Source organism: Staurois parvus, unplaced genomic scaffold (genome assembly GCF_062004578.1).
Source record: "Staurois parvus isolate SC_StPar_1 unplaced genomic scaffold, SC_StPar_1.0 ptg002574l, whole genome shotgun sequence".
In the NCBI taxonomy this organism is placed as follows: Eukaryota; Metazoa; Chordata; class Amphibia; order Anura; family Ranidae; genus Staurois; species Staurois parvus.
This window is the reverse complement of record NW_028320370.1, coordinates 20,595-37,699: the sequence shown is the minus strand read 5'-3', so window position 1 is coordinate 37,699 and position 17,105 is coordinate 20,595. Positions and strand designations below refer to the sequence as shown.

Here is a 17,105-nt window from a genome sequence, read left to right as displayed (position 1 = left end):
TGCATTCATAGTGACACTGACCCATCCTGTCCTTACACTGTGCCAGAGGGTGAGAGACCTCCACACTGACCCATCCTGTCCTTACACTGTGCCAGAGGGTGAGAGACCTCCACACTGACCCATCCTGTCCTTACACTGTGCCAGAGGGTGAGAGACCTCCACACTGACCCATCCTGTCCTTACACTGTGCCAGAGGGTGAGAGACCTCCACACTGACCCATCCTGTCCTTACACTGTGCCAGAGGGTGAGAGACCTCCACACTGACCCATCCTGTCCTTACACTGTGCCTGAGAGACCTCCACACTGATCCATCCTGTCCTTACACTGTGCCAGAGGGTGAGAGACCTCCACACTGACCCATCCTGTCCTTTACACTGTGCAAGAGGGTGAGAGATCTCCACACTGACCCATCCTGTCCTTACACTGTGCCAGAGGGTGAGAGAGCTCCACACTGACCCATCCTGTCCTTTCACTGTGCCAGAGGGTGAGAGACCTCCACACTGACCCATCCTGTCCTTTCACTGTGCCAGAGGGTGAGAGATCTCAACACTGACCCATCCTGTCCTTACACTGTGCCAGAGGGTGAGAGAGCTCCACACTGACCCATCCTGTCCTTACACTGTGCCAGAGGGTGAGAGATCTCCACACTGACCCATCCTGTCCTTTCACTGTGCCAGAGGGTGAGAGACCTCCACACTGACCCATCCTGTCCTTTCACTGTGCCAGAGGGTGAGAGATCTCAACACTGACCCATCCTGTCCTTACACTGTGCCAGAGGGTGAGAGACCTCCACACTGACCATCCTGTCCTTACACTGTGCCAGAGGGTGAGAGATCTCAACACTGACCCATCCTGTCCTTACACTGTGCCAGAGGGTGAGAGACCTCCACACTGACCATCCTGTCCTTACACTGTGCCAGAGGGTGAGAGACCTGCACACTGACCCATCCTGTCCTTACACTGTGCCAGAGGGTGAGAGACCTGCACACTGACCCATCCTGTCCTTACACTGTGCCAGAGGGTGAGAGACCTCCACACTGACCCATCCTGTCCTTACACTGTGCCAGAGGGTGGGAGATCTCCACACTGACCATCCTGTCCTTACACTGTGCCAGAGGGTGAGAGACCTCCACACTGACCCATCCTGTCCTTACACTGTGCCAGAGGGTGAGAGACCTCCACACTGACCCATCCTGTCCTTACACTGTGCCAGAGGGTGGGAGATCTCCACACTGACCCATCCTGTCCTTACACTGTGCCAGAGGGTGAGAGACCTGCACAGTGACTCATATTAGCCATTCTGTACAGCAGAGCTCAGACTGGATAGATATAGACCCAATACATATAGCACCCCTAGAGGCTGAGTCAGGAATCACCTGTCCTAGACTGACCATGGGGAATCCAGAGCCATGGCTGAGAATTCTTGCTCTCCTCCTCAGGGTGTCCATGCTGTCCTGGATTTGCACGGCTGTGTTAGCACTGTATCCATTGTCAGCTCCTCCGTAATAGAGGAATCCGATGCCACCAAACCGCCATCTGTGACATCTGAGAGTGAAGAGGAGGAAGACATCGAGCATAATGTGAGTGACACCCCGTGCCATGTCCGGTACAGGCTGGCCCCTCCTCCTGAAGGGTGACACAAGGGTAATCTCTTCCTGTATTTTGCAGAGTGATCCCGTCCCGGCCCTCCAGCCCCACTCTTTACAGTTTATGGGGAATCATGGGAAGAACATACTACTGTCACATGGGAGCAGAACAGCTACACGTGTGTCCAGCTACAACCAAGGCATTGTGGTTCTGGCCCAGCCACTTCCTCGTCTCTTCCTCTTCCAGGTTCAGTGCATGCAGTGTGGAATAAGATGAGAATGAACTGGGAGTATGAGATGTGTGGGGGTGAGGGGCGGTGTGTGTGTGGGGGTGAGGGGCGGTGTGTGTGTGTGTGTGAGGGGCGGTGTGTGTGTGTGTGTGAGGGGCGGTGTGTGTGTGTGTGTGAGGGGCGGTGTGTGTGTGTGTGTGAGGGGCGGTGTGTGTGTGTGTGTGAGGGGCGGTGTGTGTGTGTGTGAGGGGCGGTGTGTGTGTGAGGGGCGGTGTGTGTGTGTGTGAGGGGCGGTGTGTGTGTGAGGGGCGGTGTGTGTGTGTGTGTGGGGGGCGGTGTGTGTGTGTGTGAGGGGCGGTGTGTGTGTGAGGGGCGGTGTGTGTGTGTGTGTGGGGGTGAGGGGCGGTATGTGTGTGTGTGGGGGTGAGGGGAGGTATGTGTGTGTGTGGGGGTGAGGGGCGGTATGTGTGTGTATGGGGGCGAGGGGCGGTGTGTGTGTGAGGGGCGAGGGGCGGTGTGTGTGTGTGTGGGCGAGGGGCGGTGTGTGTGGGGGGGCGAGGGGCGGTGTGTGTGGGGGGGCGAGGGGCGGTGTGTGTGTGTGTGGGCGAGGGGCGGTGTGTGTGTGGGGGGGCGAGGGGCGGTGTGTGTGTGGGGGGGCGAGGGGCGGTGTGTGTGTGTGTGGGCGAGGGGCGGTGTGTGTGTGTGTGGGCGAGGGGCGGTGTGTGTGGGGGGGCGAGGGGCGGTGTGTGTGTGTGTGGGCGAGGGGCGGTGTGTGTGTGTGTGAGGAGCAGTGTGGGGGCGAGGGGCGGTGTGTGTGTGTGGGCGAGGGGCGGTGTGTGTGTGTGGGCGAGGGGCGGTGTGTGTGTGTGGGCGAGGGGCGGTGTGTGTGGGGGGGCGAGGGGCGGTGTGTGTGTGTGTGTGGGCGAGGGGCGGTGTGTGTGTGTGTGAGGAGCAGTGTGGGGGCGAGGGGCGGTGTGTGTGAGGGGCGAGGGGCGGTGTGTGGGCGAGGGGCGGTGTGTGTGTGTGTGTGAGGAGCAGTGTGGGGGTGAGGGGCGGTATGTGTGTGTATGGGGGTGAGGGGCAGTGTGGGGGTGAGGGGCGGTGTGTGTGTGAGGTGCAGTGTGTAGGGGTGAGGGGCAGTGTGTGTGGGGGTGAGGGGCGGTGTGTGTGTGTGGGGGGTGAGGGGCGGTGTGTGTGTGTATGGGGGTGAGGGGCGGTATGTGTGTGTATGGGGGTGAGGGGCGGTGTGTGTGTGTGAGGGGCGGTGTGTGTGTGAGGGGCGGTGTGTGTGTGTGTGTGTGTGTGTGTGTGTGTGTGTGTGTGTGGGGGCAAGGGGCGGTGTGTGTGTGAGGGGTGAGGGGCGGTGTGTGTGTGTGTGTGGGCGAGGGGCGGTGTGTGTGTGAGGGGTGAGGGGCGGTGTGTGTGTGTGTGTGTGTGTGAGGGGCGGTGTGTGTGTGTGTATGGGGGTGAGGGGCGGTATGTGTGTGTATGGGGGTGAGGGGCGGTGTGTGTGTGTGAGGGGCGGTGTGTGTGTGAGGGGCGGTGTGTGTGTGTGTGTGTGTGTGGGGGCAAGGGGCGGTGTGTGTGTGAGGGGTGAGGGGCGGTGTGTGTGTGTGTGTGGGCGAGGGGCGGTGTGTGTGTGAGGGGTGAGGGGCGGTGTGTGTGTGTGTGTGTGAGGGGCGGTGTGTGTGTGTGTGTGTGTGTGTGAGGGGCGGTGTGTGTGTGTGTGTGTGTGTGAGGGGCGGTGTGTGTGTGTGTGAGGAGCAGTGTGTGGGCGAGGGGCGGTGTGTGTGTGAGGGGTGAGGGGCGGTGTGTGTGTGAGGAGCAGTGTGGGGGTGAGGGGCGGTATGTGTGTGTATGGGGGTGAGGGGCGGTGTGTGTGTGTGAGGGGCGGTGTGTGTGTGAGGGGCGGTGTGTGTGTGTGTGTGTGTGTGGGGGCAAGGGGCGGTGTGTGTGTGAGGGGTGAGGGGCGGTGTGTGTGTGTGTGTGGGCGAGGGGCGGTGTGTGTGTGAGGGGTGAGGGGCGGTGTGTGTGTGTGTGTGTGAGGGGCGGTGTGTGTGTGTGTGTGTGTGTGTGAGGGGCGGTGTGTGTGTGTGTGTGTGTGTGAGGGGCGGTGTGTGTGTGTGTGAGGAGCAGTGTGTGGGCGAGGGGCGGTGTGTGTGTGAGGGGTGAGGGGCGGTGTGTGTGTGAGGAGCAGTGTGGGGGCGAGGGGCGGTGTGTGTGTGTGTGGGCGAGGGGCGGTGTGTGTGTGAGGGGTGAGGGGCGGTGTGTGTGTGAGGAGCAGTGTGTGTGTGAGGAGCAGTGTGGGGGCGAGGGGCGGTGTGTGTGTGTGTGTGAGGAGCAGTGTGGGGGCGAGGGGCGGTGTGTGTGAGGGGCGAGGGGTGGTGTGTGTGTGTGTGTGTGTGAGGAGCAGTGTGGGGGTGAGGGGCGGTATGTGTGTGTATGGGGGTGAGGGGCAGTGTGGGGGTGAGGGGCAGTGTGTGTGTGGGGGTGAGGAGCGGTGTGTGTGTGAGGTGCAGTGTGTAGGGGTGAGGGGCGGTGTGTGTGTGGGGGTGAGGGGCGGTGTGTGTGTGGGGGGTGAGGGGCGGTGTGTGTGTGGGGGGTGAGGGGCGGTGTGTGTGTGGGGGGTGAGGGGCGGTGTGTGTGTGGGGGGTGAGGGGCGGTGTGTGTGGGGGGGGGTGAGGGGCGGTGTGTGTGGGGGGGGTGAGGGGCGGTGTGTGTGGGGGGGTGAGGAGCGGTGTGTGTGTGGGGGGGTGAAGGGCGGTGTGCGTGTGGGGGGGTGAGGGGCGGTGTGTGTGAGGGGGTAAGGGGCGGTGTGTGTGAGGGGCGGTGTGTATGGGGGTGAGGGGCAGTGTGGGGGTGAGGTGCGGTGTGTGTGGGGGTGAGGGGCGGTGTGTGGGGGTGAGGGGCGGTGTGGGGGTGAGGGGCGGTGTGTGTGGGGGTGAGGGGCGGTGTGTGTTTGGGGATGAGGGGCGGTATTTGTGTGTATGGGGAAGAGGGGCAGTGTGTGTGTGTGGGGGTGAGGGGCGGTGTGTGTGTGGGGATGAGGGGCTGTATGGGGGTGAGGGGCGGTGTGTGTGTGTGTGTGGGGCAGTGTGTGTATGGGGGTGAGGGGCGGTGTGTGGGGATGAGGGGCGGTGTGTGTGGGTGAGGGGCGGTATGTGTGTGTATGGGGGTGAGGGGCGGTGTGTGTGGGGGTGAGGGGCGGTGTGGAAGTGAGGGGCGGTATGTGTGTGTATGGGGGTGAGGGGCACTGTGGGGGTGAGGGGCGGTGTGTGTGGGTGAGGGGCGGTATGTGTGTGTGTGGGGGTGAGGGGCGGTGTGTGTGGGGGTGAGGGGCGGTATGTGGGGGTGAGGGGCAGTGTGGGGGTGAGGGGCGGTGTGTGTGTGTATGGGGGTGAGGGGCGGTGTGTGTGGGGGTGAGGGGCGGTATGTGGGGGTGAGGGGCAGTGTGGGGGTGAGGGGCGGTGTGTGTGTGTATGGGGGTGAGGGGCGGTGTGTATGGGGGTGAGGGGCGGTATCTGTGTGTATGGGGGTGAGGGGCAGTGTGGGGGTGAGGGGCAGTGTGGGGGTGAGGGGCGGTGTGTATGGGGGTGAGGGGCGGTATCTGTGTGTATGGGGGTGAGGGGCAGTGTGTATGGGGGTGAGGGGCGGTGTGTATGGGGGTGAGGGGCGGTATCTGTGTGTATGGGGGTGAGGGGCAGTGTGGGGGTGAGGGTGGCAGTTAGGTGTAGTACGGTTTGGTGGGACCGTGTCCTCTGTACTGCAGGTGAGGATAGATCAGCTCTCCCCGCGATGGACGTCGTCGCTCTCTTTAGGAGTCATCGGCATTTCACCGGAGAGACTCAACTTTCCAGCTACAGCCGCCGCCATCAAGAGGAGCGCCTGGATCTTCCAACGTAGCGCCATCCTCTGTAATGGAGCCAAGGTACCCCTAGGGTTGTACTGGGGCCAAGGTACCCCCAGTGTTGTATGGGGCCAAGGTACCCCCAGTGTTGTATGGGGCCAAGGTACCCCCAGTGTTGTATGGGGCCAAGGTACCCCCAGTGTTGTACTGGGGCCAGGGTACCCCCAGGGTTGTACTGGGGCCAGGGTACCCCCAGGGTTGTACTGGGGCCAAGGTACCCCCAGGGTTGTACTGTGGCCAAGGAGTCCCCAGGGTTGTACTGTGGCCAAGGAGTCCCCAGGGTTGTACTGGGGCCAGGGTGTCCCCAGGGTTGTACTGGGGCCAGGGTGTCCCCAGGGTTGTACTGGGGCCAGGGTGTCCCCAGGGTTGTACTGGGGCCAGGGTGTCCCCAGCGTTGTACTGGGGCCAAGGTGTCCCCAGGGTTGCACTGGGGCCAAGGTGTCCCCAGGGTTGCACTGGGGCCAAGGTGTCCCCAGGGTTGCACTGGGGCCAAGGTGTCCCCAGGGTTGCACTGGGGCCAAGGTGTCCCCAGTGGAAATCTTCCTCTATGGGCAGACCAATAATTGAAGTGCTCCACCCCCCCCCCTTCCTTGGCCTTCTGATTGGTGGAAATCTTTACACAAAGCCTCCACCAATCAGTTGCTCGGAGGTCTCAATCTCTCAGTGCTGTTCAGCCATCTATGCTATGTTGTCACCCGTCCCTGGAAGCTCTCCTGGCTGTTCTGTTGAACAGCTGATTGGTGCAAATCATCAGGAGGGGTACTATCACCAATCGCCACACAGGAAGGGGGAGGGGCTTGGGGATGAAAACCTCATTAAATTGAAGTGAACCTGAACTATCCTAAACTATTCATAGGGTTGAGCAGTTATGGTGTCACCCCTTGGATCGGCAGCCCAGATTTCCCATGGAGCTTCAACCACTGCCCCACCCATCCTGGCAGTAAGCACCACCCACTTTCATATAACCGTCAGTCTGTGCTGCCCAATGAACTGCTGATGTTTGATGGTTGAACTGCAGGGGCGGTGCTTAGTGACGATGTGTGATATGTCCTCATCATTTCTGTCTCATTATTCCGGCACTGATGTCATGTTCTCCTCAGATCCGGGAAGGTTACGGGCCCAATCTTGACCTCTGTCCGGAGGGGACGTGTCTGGGCCTCCTGGTGGATTCCTCGGGTGGGCTGCACCTCTATATTAATGGCTTGGATCAGGGGGTCGGAGTCCAGGACTTACCGGAGCTGTGTTACGTCATTCTGGACCTGTACGGGCAGTGCGAGCAGGTCAGTGTCCCTGGTCCAATGGGTGTGATGATGGATGGTCTGTCCCTGGTCCAATGGGTGTGATGATGGATGGTCTGTCCCTGGTCCTACAGGTGTGATGATTGGTGGTCTGTCCCTGGGTTCAATGGGTGTGATGATGGGTGGTCTGTCCCTGGGTTCAATGGGTGTGATGATGGATGGTCTGTCCCTGGGTTCAATGGGTGTGATGATGGGTGGTCTGTCCCTGGGTTCAATGGGTGTGATGATGGGTGGTCTGTCCCTGGGTTCAATGGGTGTGATGATGGGTGGTCTGTCCCTGGTCCAATGGGTGTGATGATGGATGGTCTGTCCCTGGGCCTACAGGTGTGATGATGGGTGGTCTGTCCCTGGGTTCAATGGGTGTGATGATGGGTGGTCTGTGCCTGGGTTCAATGGGTGTGATGATGGGTGGTCTGTCCCTGGGTTCAATGGGTGTGATGATGGGTGGTCTGTCCCTGGTCCTACAGGTGTGGTGATGGGTGGTCTGTCCTTGTTATAATGGGTGCGATGATGGGTGGTCTGTCCCTGGTATAATGGGTGGGATGATGGGTGGTCTGTCCCTGGGCCTACAGGCGTGATGATGGGGAGGGGTCTAACCCTGGTCCAGTGGGTGGGATGATGGGGTGGTCTGTCCCTGGTCCAGTGGGTGGGATGATGGATTGTCTGTCCCTGGGTCCAATGGATGGGATGATGGGTGGTCCAGTGGGTGTGATGATGGCGAGGGGTCTAACCCTGGTCCAGTGGGTGGGATGATGGGGTGGTCTGTCCCTGGTCCAGTGGGTGGGATGATGGGGTGGTCTGTCCCTGGGTCAATGGATGGGATGATGGGTGATCTTTCTCTGGTCCAATGGGTGTGATGATGGGTGGTCTGTCCCTGGTCCAATGGGAGGGATGATGAGTGGTCTTACGGGTGGGATGATGGGTGGTCTGCCCTGGTTTAATGGGTGGGATGATGGGTGGTCTGTCTCTGGTCCTACAGGGTGGGATGATGGGTGGTCTGTCTCTGGTCCTACGGGGTAGGATGATGGGTGGTCTATCTCTGGTCCTACATGTGTGATGATGGCTGATCTGTCTCTGGTCCTACATGTGTGATGATGGGTGGTCTGTCTCTGGTCCTACGTGTGTGATGATGGGTGGTCTGTCTCTGGTCCTACGTGTGTGATGATGGGTGGTCTGTCCCTGGTCCAGTGGGTGTGATGATGGGTGGTCTGTCCCTGGTCCAGTGGGTGTGATGATGGGTGGTCTGTCCCTGGTCCAGTGGGTGTGATGATGGGTGGTCTGTCCCTGGTCCAGTGGGTGTGATGATGGGTGGTCTGTCCCTGGTCCAGTGGGTGTGATGATGGGTGGTCTGTCCCTGGTCCAGTCTGTTTAATGATGGGTGGTCTGTCCCTGGTCCAATCTGTTTAATGATGGGTGGTGTGTCCCTGGTCCAGTGGGTGTGATGATGGGTGGTCTGCCCTGGTCCAATGGGTGGGATGGTGGGTGGTCTGTTTCTGGTACTACGGGGTGGGATGATGGGTGGTCTGTCTCTGGTACTTTGGGGTGGGATGATGGGTGGTCTGCCCTGGTCCAATAGGTGGGATGATGGGTGGTCTCTCCCTGGTCCAGTGGGTGTGGTGATGGGTGGTGTGTCCCTGGTCCAGTGGGTGTGGTGATGGGTGGTGTGTCCCTAGTCCAGTGGGTGTGGTGATGGGTGGTGTGTCCCTGGTCCAATAGGTGGGATGATGGGTGGTCTGTCCCTGGTCCATTGGGTGTGATGATGGGGTGGTCTGTCCCTGGTCCAGTGGGTGGGATGCTGGGGTGGTCTGTCCCTGTTCCAGTGGGTGTGATGATGAGGTGGTCTGTCCCAATAGGTGGGATGATGGGTGGTCTATCCCTGGTCCAGTGGGTGTGATGACGGGTGGTCTGTCCCAATAGGTGGGATGATGGGTGGTCTATCCCTGGTCCAGTGGGTGTGATGATGAGGTGGTCTGTCCCTGGTCCAGTCTGTTTAATGATGGGTGGTCTGTCCCTGGTCCAGTCTGTTTAATGATGGGTGGTCTGTCCCTGGTCCAGTGGGTGTGATGATGGGTGGTCTGTCCCTGGTCCAGTGGGTGTGATGATGGGTGGTCTGTCCCTGGTCCAGTGGGTGTGATGATGGGTGGTCTGTCCCTGGTCCAGTGGGTGGGATGATGGGTGGTTTGTCCCTGGTCCAGTGGGTGTGATGATGGGTGGTCTGTCCCTGGTCCAGTGGGTGGGATGATGGGTGATCTGTCCCTGGTCCTACAGGTGTGATGATGAGTGGTCTGCCCTGGTCCAATAGGTGGGATGATGGGTGGTCTCTCCCTGGTCCAGTGGGTGTGGTGATGGGTGGTGTGTCCCTGGTCCAGTGGGTGTGGTGATGGGTGGTGTGTCCCTGGTCCAATAGGTGGGATGATGGGTGGTCTGTCCCTGGTCCATTGGGTGTGATGATGGGTGGTCTGTCCCAATAGGTGGGATGATGGGTGGTCTGTCCCTGGTCCAGTGGGTGTGATGATGGGTGGTCTGTCCCTGGTCCAGTGGGTGGGATGATGGGTGATCTGTCCCTGGTCCAGTGGGTGGGATGATGGGTGATCTGTCCCTGGTCCTACAGGTGTGATGATGGGTGGTCTGTCCCTGGTCCAGTGGGTGTGATGATGAGGTGGTCTGTCCCTGGTCCAGTCTGTTTAATGATGGGTGGTCTGTCCCTGGTCCAGTCTGTTTAATGATGGGTGGTCTGTCCCTGGTCCAGTCTGTTTAATGATGGGTGGTCTGTCCCTGGTCCAGTGGGTGTGATGATGGGTGGTCTGTCCCTGGTCCAGTGGGTGTGATGATGGGTGGTGTGTCCCTGGTCCAGTGGGTGTGATGATGGGTGGTCTGTCCCTGGTCCAGTGGGTGTGATGATGGGTGGTCTGTCCCTGGTCCAGTGGGTGTGATGATGGGTGGTCTGTCCCTGGTCCAGTGGGTGTGATGATGAGGTGGTCTGTCCCTGGTCCAGTGGGTGTGATGATGAGGTGGTCTGTCCCTGGTCCAGTCTGTTTAATGATGGGTGGTCTGTCCCTGGTCCAGTGGGTGTGATGATGGGTGGTCTGTCCCTGGTCCAGTGGGTGTGATGATGGGTGGTCTGTCCCTGGTCCAGTGGGTGTGATGATGGGTGGTCTGTCCCTGGTCCAGTGGGTGTGATGATGGGTGGTCTGTCCCTGGTCCAGTGGGTGTGATGATGGGTGGTCTGTCCCTGGTCCAGTCTGTTTAATGATGGGTGGTCTGTCCCTGGTCCAGTGGGTGTGATGATGGGTGGTGTGTCCCTGGTCCAGTGGGTGTGATGATGGGTGGTCTGTCCCTGGTCCAGTGGGTGGGATGATGGGTGGTCTGTCCCTGGTCCAGTGGGTGGGATGATGGGTGGTCTGTCCCTGGTCCAGTGGGTGGGATGATGGGTGGTCTGTCCCTGGTCCAGTGGGTGGGATGATGGGTGGTCTGTCCCTGGTCCAGTGGGTGGGATGATGGGTGGTCTGTCCCTGGTCCAGTGGGTGGGATGATGGGTGGTCTGTCCCTGGTATAATGGGTGGGATGATGGGTGGTCTGTCCCTGGGCCTACAGGTGTGATGATGGGTGGTCTGTCCCTGGTCCAATGGGTGGGATGATGGGGTGGTCTTTCCCAATAGGTGGGATGATGGGTGGTCTGTCCTTGGCCCAATGGGTGTGATGATGGATGGTCTGTCCCTGGTCCAGTGGGTGTGATGATGGGTGGTCTGTCCCTGGTCCAGTGGGTGGGATGATGGGGTGGTCTGTCCCTGGTCCAGTGGGTGTGATGATGGGTGGTCTGTCCCTGGTCCTACAGGTGTGATGATGGGTGGTCTGTCCCTGGTCCAGTGGGTGTGATGATGGGTGGTGTGTCCCTGGTCCAGTGGGTGTGATGATGGGTGGTCTGTCCCTGGTCCAGTGGGTGGGATGATGGGTGGTCTGTCCCTGGTCCAGTGGGTGGGATGATGGGTGGTCTGTCCCTGGTCCAGTGGGTGGGATGATGGGTGGTCTGTCCCTGGTCCAGTGGGTGGGATGATGGGTGGTCTGTCCCTGGTCAAGTGGGTGTGATGATGGATGGTCTGTCCCTGGTCCTACAGGTGTGATGATGGGTGGTCTGTCCCTGGTATAATGGGTGGGATGATGGGTGGTCTGTCCCTGGGCCTACAGGTGTGATGATGGGGAGGGGTCCAACCCTGGTCCAGTGGGTGGGGTGATGGATGGTCTGTCCCTGGTCCAATGGATGGAATGATGGGTGGTCTGTCTCTGGTCTTACGTGTGTGATGATGGGTGATCTGTCTCTGGTCCAATGGGAGGGATGAGTGGTCTGTCTCTGGTCCTACGTGTGGGATGATGGGTGGTCTGTCTCGGGTCCTACGGGGTGGGATGATGGGTGGTCTGTCTCTGGTCCTACGGGGTGGGATGATGGGTGGTCTGTCCCTGTCCCTACGGGGTGGGATGATGGGGTGGTCTGTCCCTGGTCCTATGGGGTGGGATCATAGGGTGGTCTGTCCCTGGCCCTACGGGTGTGGTGATGGGTGGGATGTCCCTGGCCCTATGGGTGTGGTGATGGGTGGGCTGTCCCTGGTCCAGTGGGTGTGGTGATGGGTGGGCTGTCCCTGGTCCAGTGGGTGTGGTGATGGGTGGTCTGTCCCTGGTCCAGTGGGTGTGGTGATGGGTGGTCTGTCCCTGGTCCAGTGGGTGTGGTGATGGGTGGTGTGTCCCTGGTCCAATAGGTGTGATGATGGGTGGTGTGTCCCTGGTCCAATAGGTGTGATGATGAGGTGGTCTGTCCCTGGTCCAGTGGGTGTGGTGATGGGTGGTGTGTCCCTGGTCCAATAGGTGTGATGATGAGGTGGTCTGTCCCTGGTCCAGTGGGTGTGATGATGCGGTGGTCTGTCCCAATAGGTGGGATGATGGGTGGTCTGTCCCTGGTCCAGTGGGTGTGATGATGGGTGGTCTGTCCCTGGTCCAGTGGGTGTGATGATGGGTGGTCTGTCCCTGGTCCAGTGGGTGTAATGATGGGTGATCTGTCCCTTGTCCAGTAGGTGTGATGATGGGTGGTCTTTCCCTGGTTCAATAGGTGGGATGATGGGGTGGTCTGTCCCTGGTCCAGTGGGTGGGATGATGGGGTGGTCTCTCCCTGATCCAGTGGGTGGGATGATGGGTGGTCTGTCCCTGATCCAGTAAGTGTGATGGGTGGTCTGTCCCTGGTCGAGTGGGTGGGATGATGGGGTGGTCTGTTCCTGGCCCAGTAGGTGTGATGATGGGTGGTCTGTCCCTGGTCCAGTGGGTGGGATGATGGGTGGTTTGTCCCTGGTCCAGTGGGTGGGATGATGGGTGGTTTGTCCCTGGTCCAGTGGGTGGGATGATGGGGTGGTCTGTCCCTGGTCCAGTGGGTGGGATGATGGGGTGGTCTGTCCCTGGTCCAGTGGGTGGGATGATGGGGTGGTCTGTCCCAATAGGTGTGATGATGGGTGGTCTGTCCCTGGTCCAATGGGTGTGATGATGGGTGGTCTGTCCCTGGTCCAATGGGTGGGATGATGGGGTGGTCTTTCCCAATAGGTGGGATGATGGGTGGTCTGTCCTTGGCCCAATGGGTGTGATGATGGATGGTCTGTCCCTGGTCCAGTGGGTGTGATGATGGGTGGTCTGTCCCTGGTCCAGTGGGTGGGATGATGGGGTGGTCTGTCCCTGGTCCAGTGGGTGTGATGATGGGTGGTCTGTCCCTGGTCCAGTGGGTGTGATGATGGGTGGTCTGTCCGTGGTCCAGTGGGTGTGATGATGGGTGGTCTGTCCTTGGTCCAGTGGGTGGGATGATGGGTGGTCTGTCCCTGGTCCAATGGGTGGGATGATGGGTGGTCTGTCCCTGGTCCAGTGGGTGGGATGATGGGGTGGTCTGTCCCTGGTCCAGTGGGTGGGATGATGGGGTGGTCTGTCCCTGGTCCAGTGGGTGGGATGATGGGTGGTCTGTCCGTGGTCCAGTGGGTGTGATGATGGGTGGTCTGTCCGTGGTCCAGTGGGTGTGATGATGGGTGGTCTGTCCTTGGTCCAGGCTATATAATGATGGGGTGGTTGGTGTTCCTGTCCCATTGTATATAATGTTGGGGGAAGGGGTTGCTTGTGGCCCTTCTCTCCCACATGTTAGCTGTAATGTATCTGACTGTATGATGGTCTTTTCTTGCAGGTCTCCATAGTGACAGGAGAGGCGCAGGGGGCGGAGTCTGATACTCATGAAGGCCATCTTCCTGGAGAGCGGGAGAAGGCGGACATGGTGGACGGTAGGTTTCCCCTGCAGACATGGTGGACGGTAGGTTTCCCCTCACCCCCCACTGTTCTGTGCGGAGTGCTGTCACTGACCAGGCTTTGTGTACAGGAGTGAAGGAGAGTCTATGTTGGGCCCCACCGGATCCCCTCACCCTGCTGAGCTGTGAATACCTCGCTCTGTGTTTAAGGTTCAAGGAGTCTCTGCTGCTTCCAGGTGAGGACCCCTGACCTCTGACCCTGCTGCCATGTCCTCTGCCCCCCCCGGGGGCGCCTCATAAGGGACTGACCATGATTCCTCTGCCACATATAATCAGGTAAAATGGAGGTTCCATACAGAACTGTGTCCCTCTTGTCTGTCCTGTAGATGGATATTTCATGGAGGAGCCCAAGCTGAGCGTCTGTCACTGCGACTCGTGCCACAAACTGCGAGGAGACGAGATGTACAGGAAACGGGGCGATCCTCCCCGGGAATACGCAGAGCCCAACGGCTGGTGCAGCTTCTCTCTCCGGTATGTGTGACACCCCCCTCTATTCCTGACCTGCTATGTGTGACCCCTCCCACTCTATGGCTGACCACTCCCCCACTATCCTGCCCTGCTCCACTACAGCTGACAACCCCCACTTTCTTCCCTTCTCTGGTGCGATTGAACCCTCCCACCTCTGATCTGGTATGGATGACCAATCCCTCCTCCTCCGGTATGGAGGACCCCTCCCAATCCCTCTTCCTCCGGTATGGAGGACCAATCCCTCCTCCTCCGGTATGGAGGACCAATCCCTCTTCCTCCGGTATGGAGGACCAATCCCTCTTCCTCCGGTATGGAGGACCAATCCCTCCTCCTCCGGTATGGAGGACCAATCCCTCTTCCTCCGGTATGGAGGACCAATCCCTCTTCCTCCGGTATGGAGGACCAATCCCTCCTCCTCCGGTATGGAGGACCAATCCCTCCTCCTCCGGTATGGAGGACCAATCCCTCCTCCTCCGGTATGGAGGACCAATCCCTCCTCCTCCGGTATGGAGGACCAATCCCTCCTCCTCCGGTATGGAGGACCAATCCCTCCTCCTCCGGTATGGAGGACCAATCCCTCCTCCTCCGGTATGGAGGACCAATCCCTCCTCCTCCGGTATGGAGGACCAATCCCTCCTCCTCCGGTATGGAGGACCAATCCCTCCTCCTCCGGTATGGAGGACCAATCCCTCCTCCTCCGGTATGGAGGACCAATCCCTCCTCCTCCGGTATGGAGGACCAATCCCTCCTCCTCCGGTATGGAGGACCAATCCCTCCTCCTCCGGTATGGAGGACCAATCCCTCCTCCTCCGGTATGGAGGACCAATCCCTCCTCCTCCGGTATGGAGGACCAATCCCTCCTCCTCCGGTATGGAGGACCAATCCCTCCTCCTCCGGTATGGAGGACCAATCCCTCCTCCTCCGGTATGGAGGACCAATCCCTCCTCCGGTATGGACGGCCCCTCCCAATCCCTCCTCCTCCGGTATGGACGGCCCCTCCCAATCCCTCCTCCTCCGGTATGGACGGCCCCTCCCAATCCCTCCTCCTCCGGTATGGACGGCCCCTCCCAATCCCTCCTCCTCCGGTATGGACGGCCCCTCCCAATCCCTCCTCCTCCGGTATGGACGGCCCCTCCCAATCCCTCCTCCTCCGGTATGGACGGCCCCTCCCAATCCCTCCTCCTCCGGTATGGACGGCCCCTCCCAATCCCTCCTCCTCCGGTATGGACGGCCCCTCCCAATCCCTCCTCCTCCGGTATGGACGGCCCCTCCCAATCCCTCCTCCTCCGGTATGGACGGCCCCTCCCAATCCCTCCTCCTCCGGTATGGACGGCCCCTCCCAATCCCTCCTCCTCCGGTATGGACGGCCCCTCCCAATCCCTCCTCCTCCGGTATGGACGGCCCCTCCCAATCCCTCCTCCTCCGGTATGGACGGCCCCTCCCAATCCCTCCTCCTCCGGTATGGACGGCCCCTCCCAATCCCTCCTCCTCCGGTATGGACGGCCCCTCCCCAGTTGTGTTTTGTCATACAGCTCCACCTCTGACTCCACCTTTTTTCTCTGGTAGGCTCAGCCCTCGGCTCTCCTGTACACAGTACAAGAAGTGGCATATCGCCTACCAGGGCAGTAGTGCGGGAGGAGTTCGCCGGACTCTGGACCGAGGAGAACTGATGCCAGGTACGTGCAACGGGGCCATTTTTGGAAAAGGAGGTTTGTTTCCCTCCATTGAGGGACACAGGAAGTCCTTTCACCTTTGGGTTATACAGGAGAATCATGTACAATAAATCTGCAGACCAGCCCAACGTAACCCTGCTGCTCCTTTTGCTGAGGAGAAGGCATCCATGGAGGAGGTGTCCAGAGAGGACAGGGTCTCCGTCATTGCTGAGATCAAGGGGTACATTTACAATTCTATTGGTCGGATCTTGCCATGGAAGAGGTAATAGTGAGGGGTTAAGCACTGGAGTCATCCGCTGGGTGGAGTCTTCTCTCCTTCAGCACCGAGGAAACATCCCCCTGCTGCTGCTTCAGATGTTCATTCTGTCCCCGGTGCCCGCCTACAGTCACCTCTGGACATCTGACCCTCGCCGGCTACCAGCTCTTTGGGTTGAGTACCTGAAGCCTCGTCTCTGAGCTTTCAGTTCTTAACTGCCACATGGCTGCAACATGGTGGACACGGGGGGCCAGTCCCTTTTTGTACCGAGGGCCCCCAGCTCACACTGTACCAACCGCTCTGGAGCTGTCTGCAACCTGGGCCCATGTGGCCCTTTGTTCCTAGAGTCTATCCCATTTTCGTGGTCTCTCCTAGTTCTCTTGGGTGTGACAACTACCTGTGCTCGGTCCAAGGAGGTTCTTACTACAGTCAGGCGTGACTTTGTGGCCCAAATCACCCAGCCATTTGCTGCCTCTGAACACAGTGGCCACAAGCACGCTCCCCCCCTTCTGCAGATTCTGTATCTGATCTGCCATCAGCTGCTGAGACTCTTGAGTCCCTGCAATCCTTCGTGGACGAGCTTCTCTCCCAGGAGTCGCAGACTTCTATCGCTCCCCAATAGGTTTGACTTTTATTGGTGTGGTGAACATCTCTTTGAGGATAAAGGATCACCCTGCTGCATCTACTAGTGCGATCTCAGTCTTGGGTCGCAAACCCCCAAAGGCCCCAAAGACTTTCCCGGTGTTTGGAGTCTTCCTCTATAGAGATCGGAAATGCCCTGACAAGTTATTTTTACCTCCCCCCACCAAACCCTTATTAGCCTTGTACCCATCTGAAGAAGAAGTGGTGTGCTGCTTCTACTGTGTCCCACCTTAACAAGGCGTCCACCATTCCACGCGAAGATGTACCACTCTTTATGGACACAACGATAAGTGGGTGGAAGCCATTATATTGGAAGTGGCTGATCCTCCGGTCATAGAACGTTCAGGGAAAATGGCTGTAGTTGTGACCGGCTGCTGGAGGTTTACCTTCTCTGCCTGACTCTCCTGTCTGTTCACAGGCTGAGGACACTTTGGCCTTTGAGGGACGACACCTCTTTGGATCCACTCTGGTCACCATTATCAAGGACACTACTAGTGGCAAGAGCACCTGTCCACCTGCATGTCCCCATCTTTTCAGTGCCCTAGCGTTTCCTATGCTTTATTGTGGGGGGCCATAAACTTCCAGATTGTGGCCCTTCCATTCATCATATCTTCTGGGCCTTGGGGGGGTTCACCAAGGTGCTGGCCTCAGTAGAAGCTCTGCTGTGTTCCTAGGGCTGTACTGACTGACCCCTCGGCAGGAGGTCGTCTGTCAGACAATTTAA

General features: G+C 59.3%; 1 protein-coding gene across 1 annotated transcript in view; it reads left to right on the top strand.

The window, feature by feature from the left end:
- Positions 1-17,105, top strand: part of LOC149430626 (neuralized-like protein 4) — a 50,083-nt gene that overhangs the window by 15,656 nt on the left and 17,322 nt on the right. The window contains exons 15-22 of the mRNA XM_089666178.1: positions 1,441-1,581; positions 1,670-1,834; positions 5,587-5,745; positions 6,825-7,004; positions 13,225-13,318; positions 13,414-13,518; positions 13,669-13,813; positions 15,377-15,486. Of these exons, the coding sequence (XP_089522304.1) occupies positions 1,441-1,581; positions 1,670-1,834; positions 5,587-5,745; positions 6,825-7,004; positions 13,225-13,318; positions 13,414-13,518; positions 13,669-13,813; positions 15,377-15,486 (1,099 nt within the window). The remainder of the gene's footprint in view (positions 1-1,440; positions 1,582-1,669; positions 1,835-5,586; positions 5,746-6,824; positions 7,005-13,224; positions 13,319-13,413; positions 13,519-13,668; positions 13,814-15,376; positions 15,487-17,105) is intronic.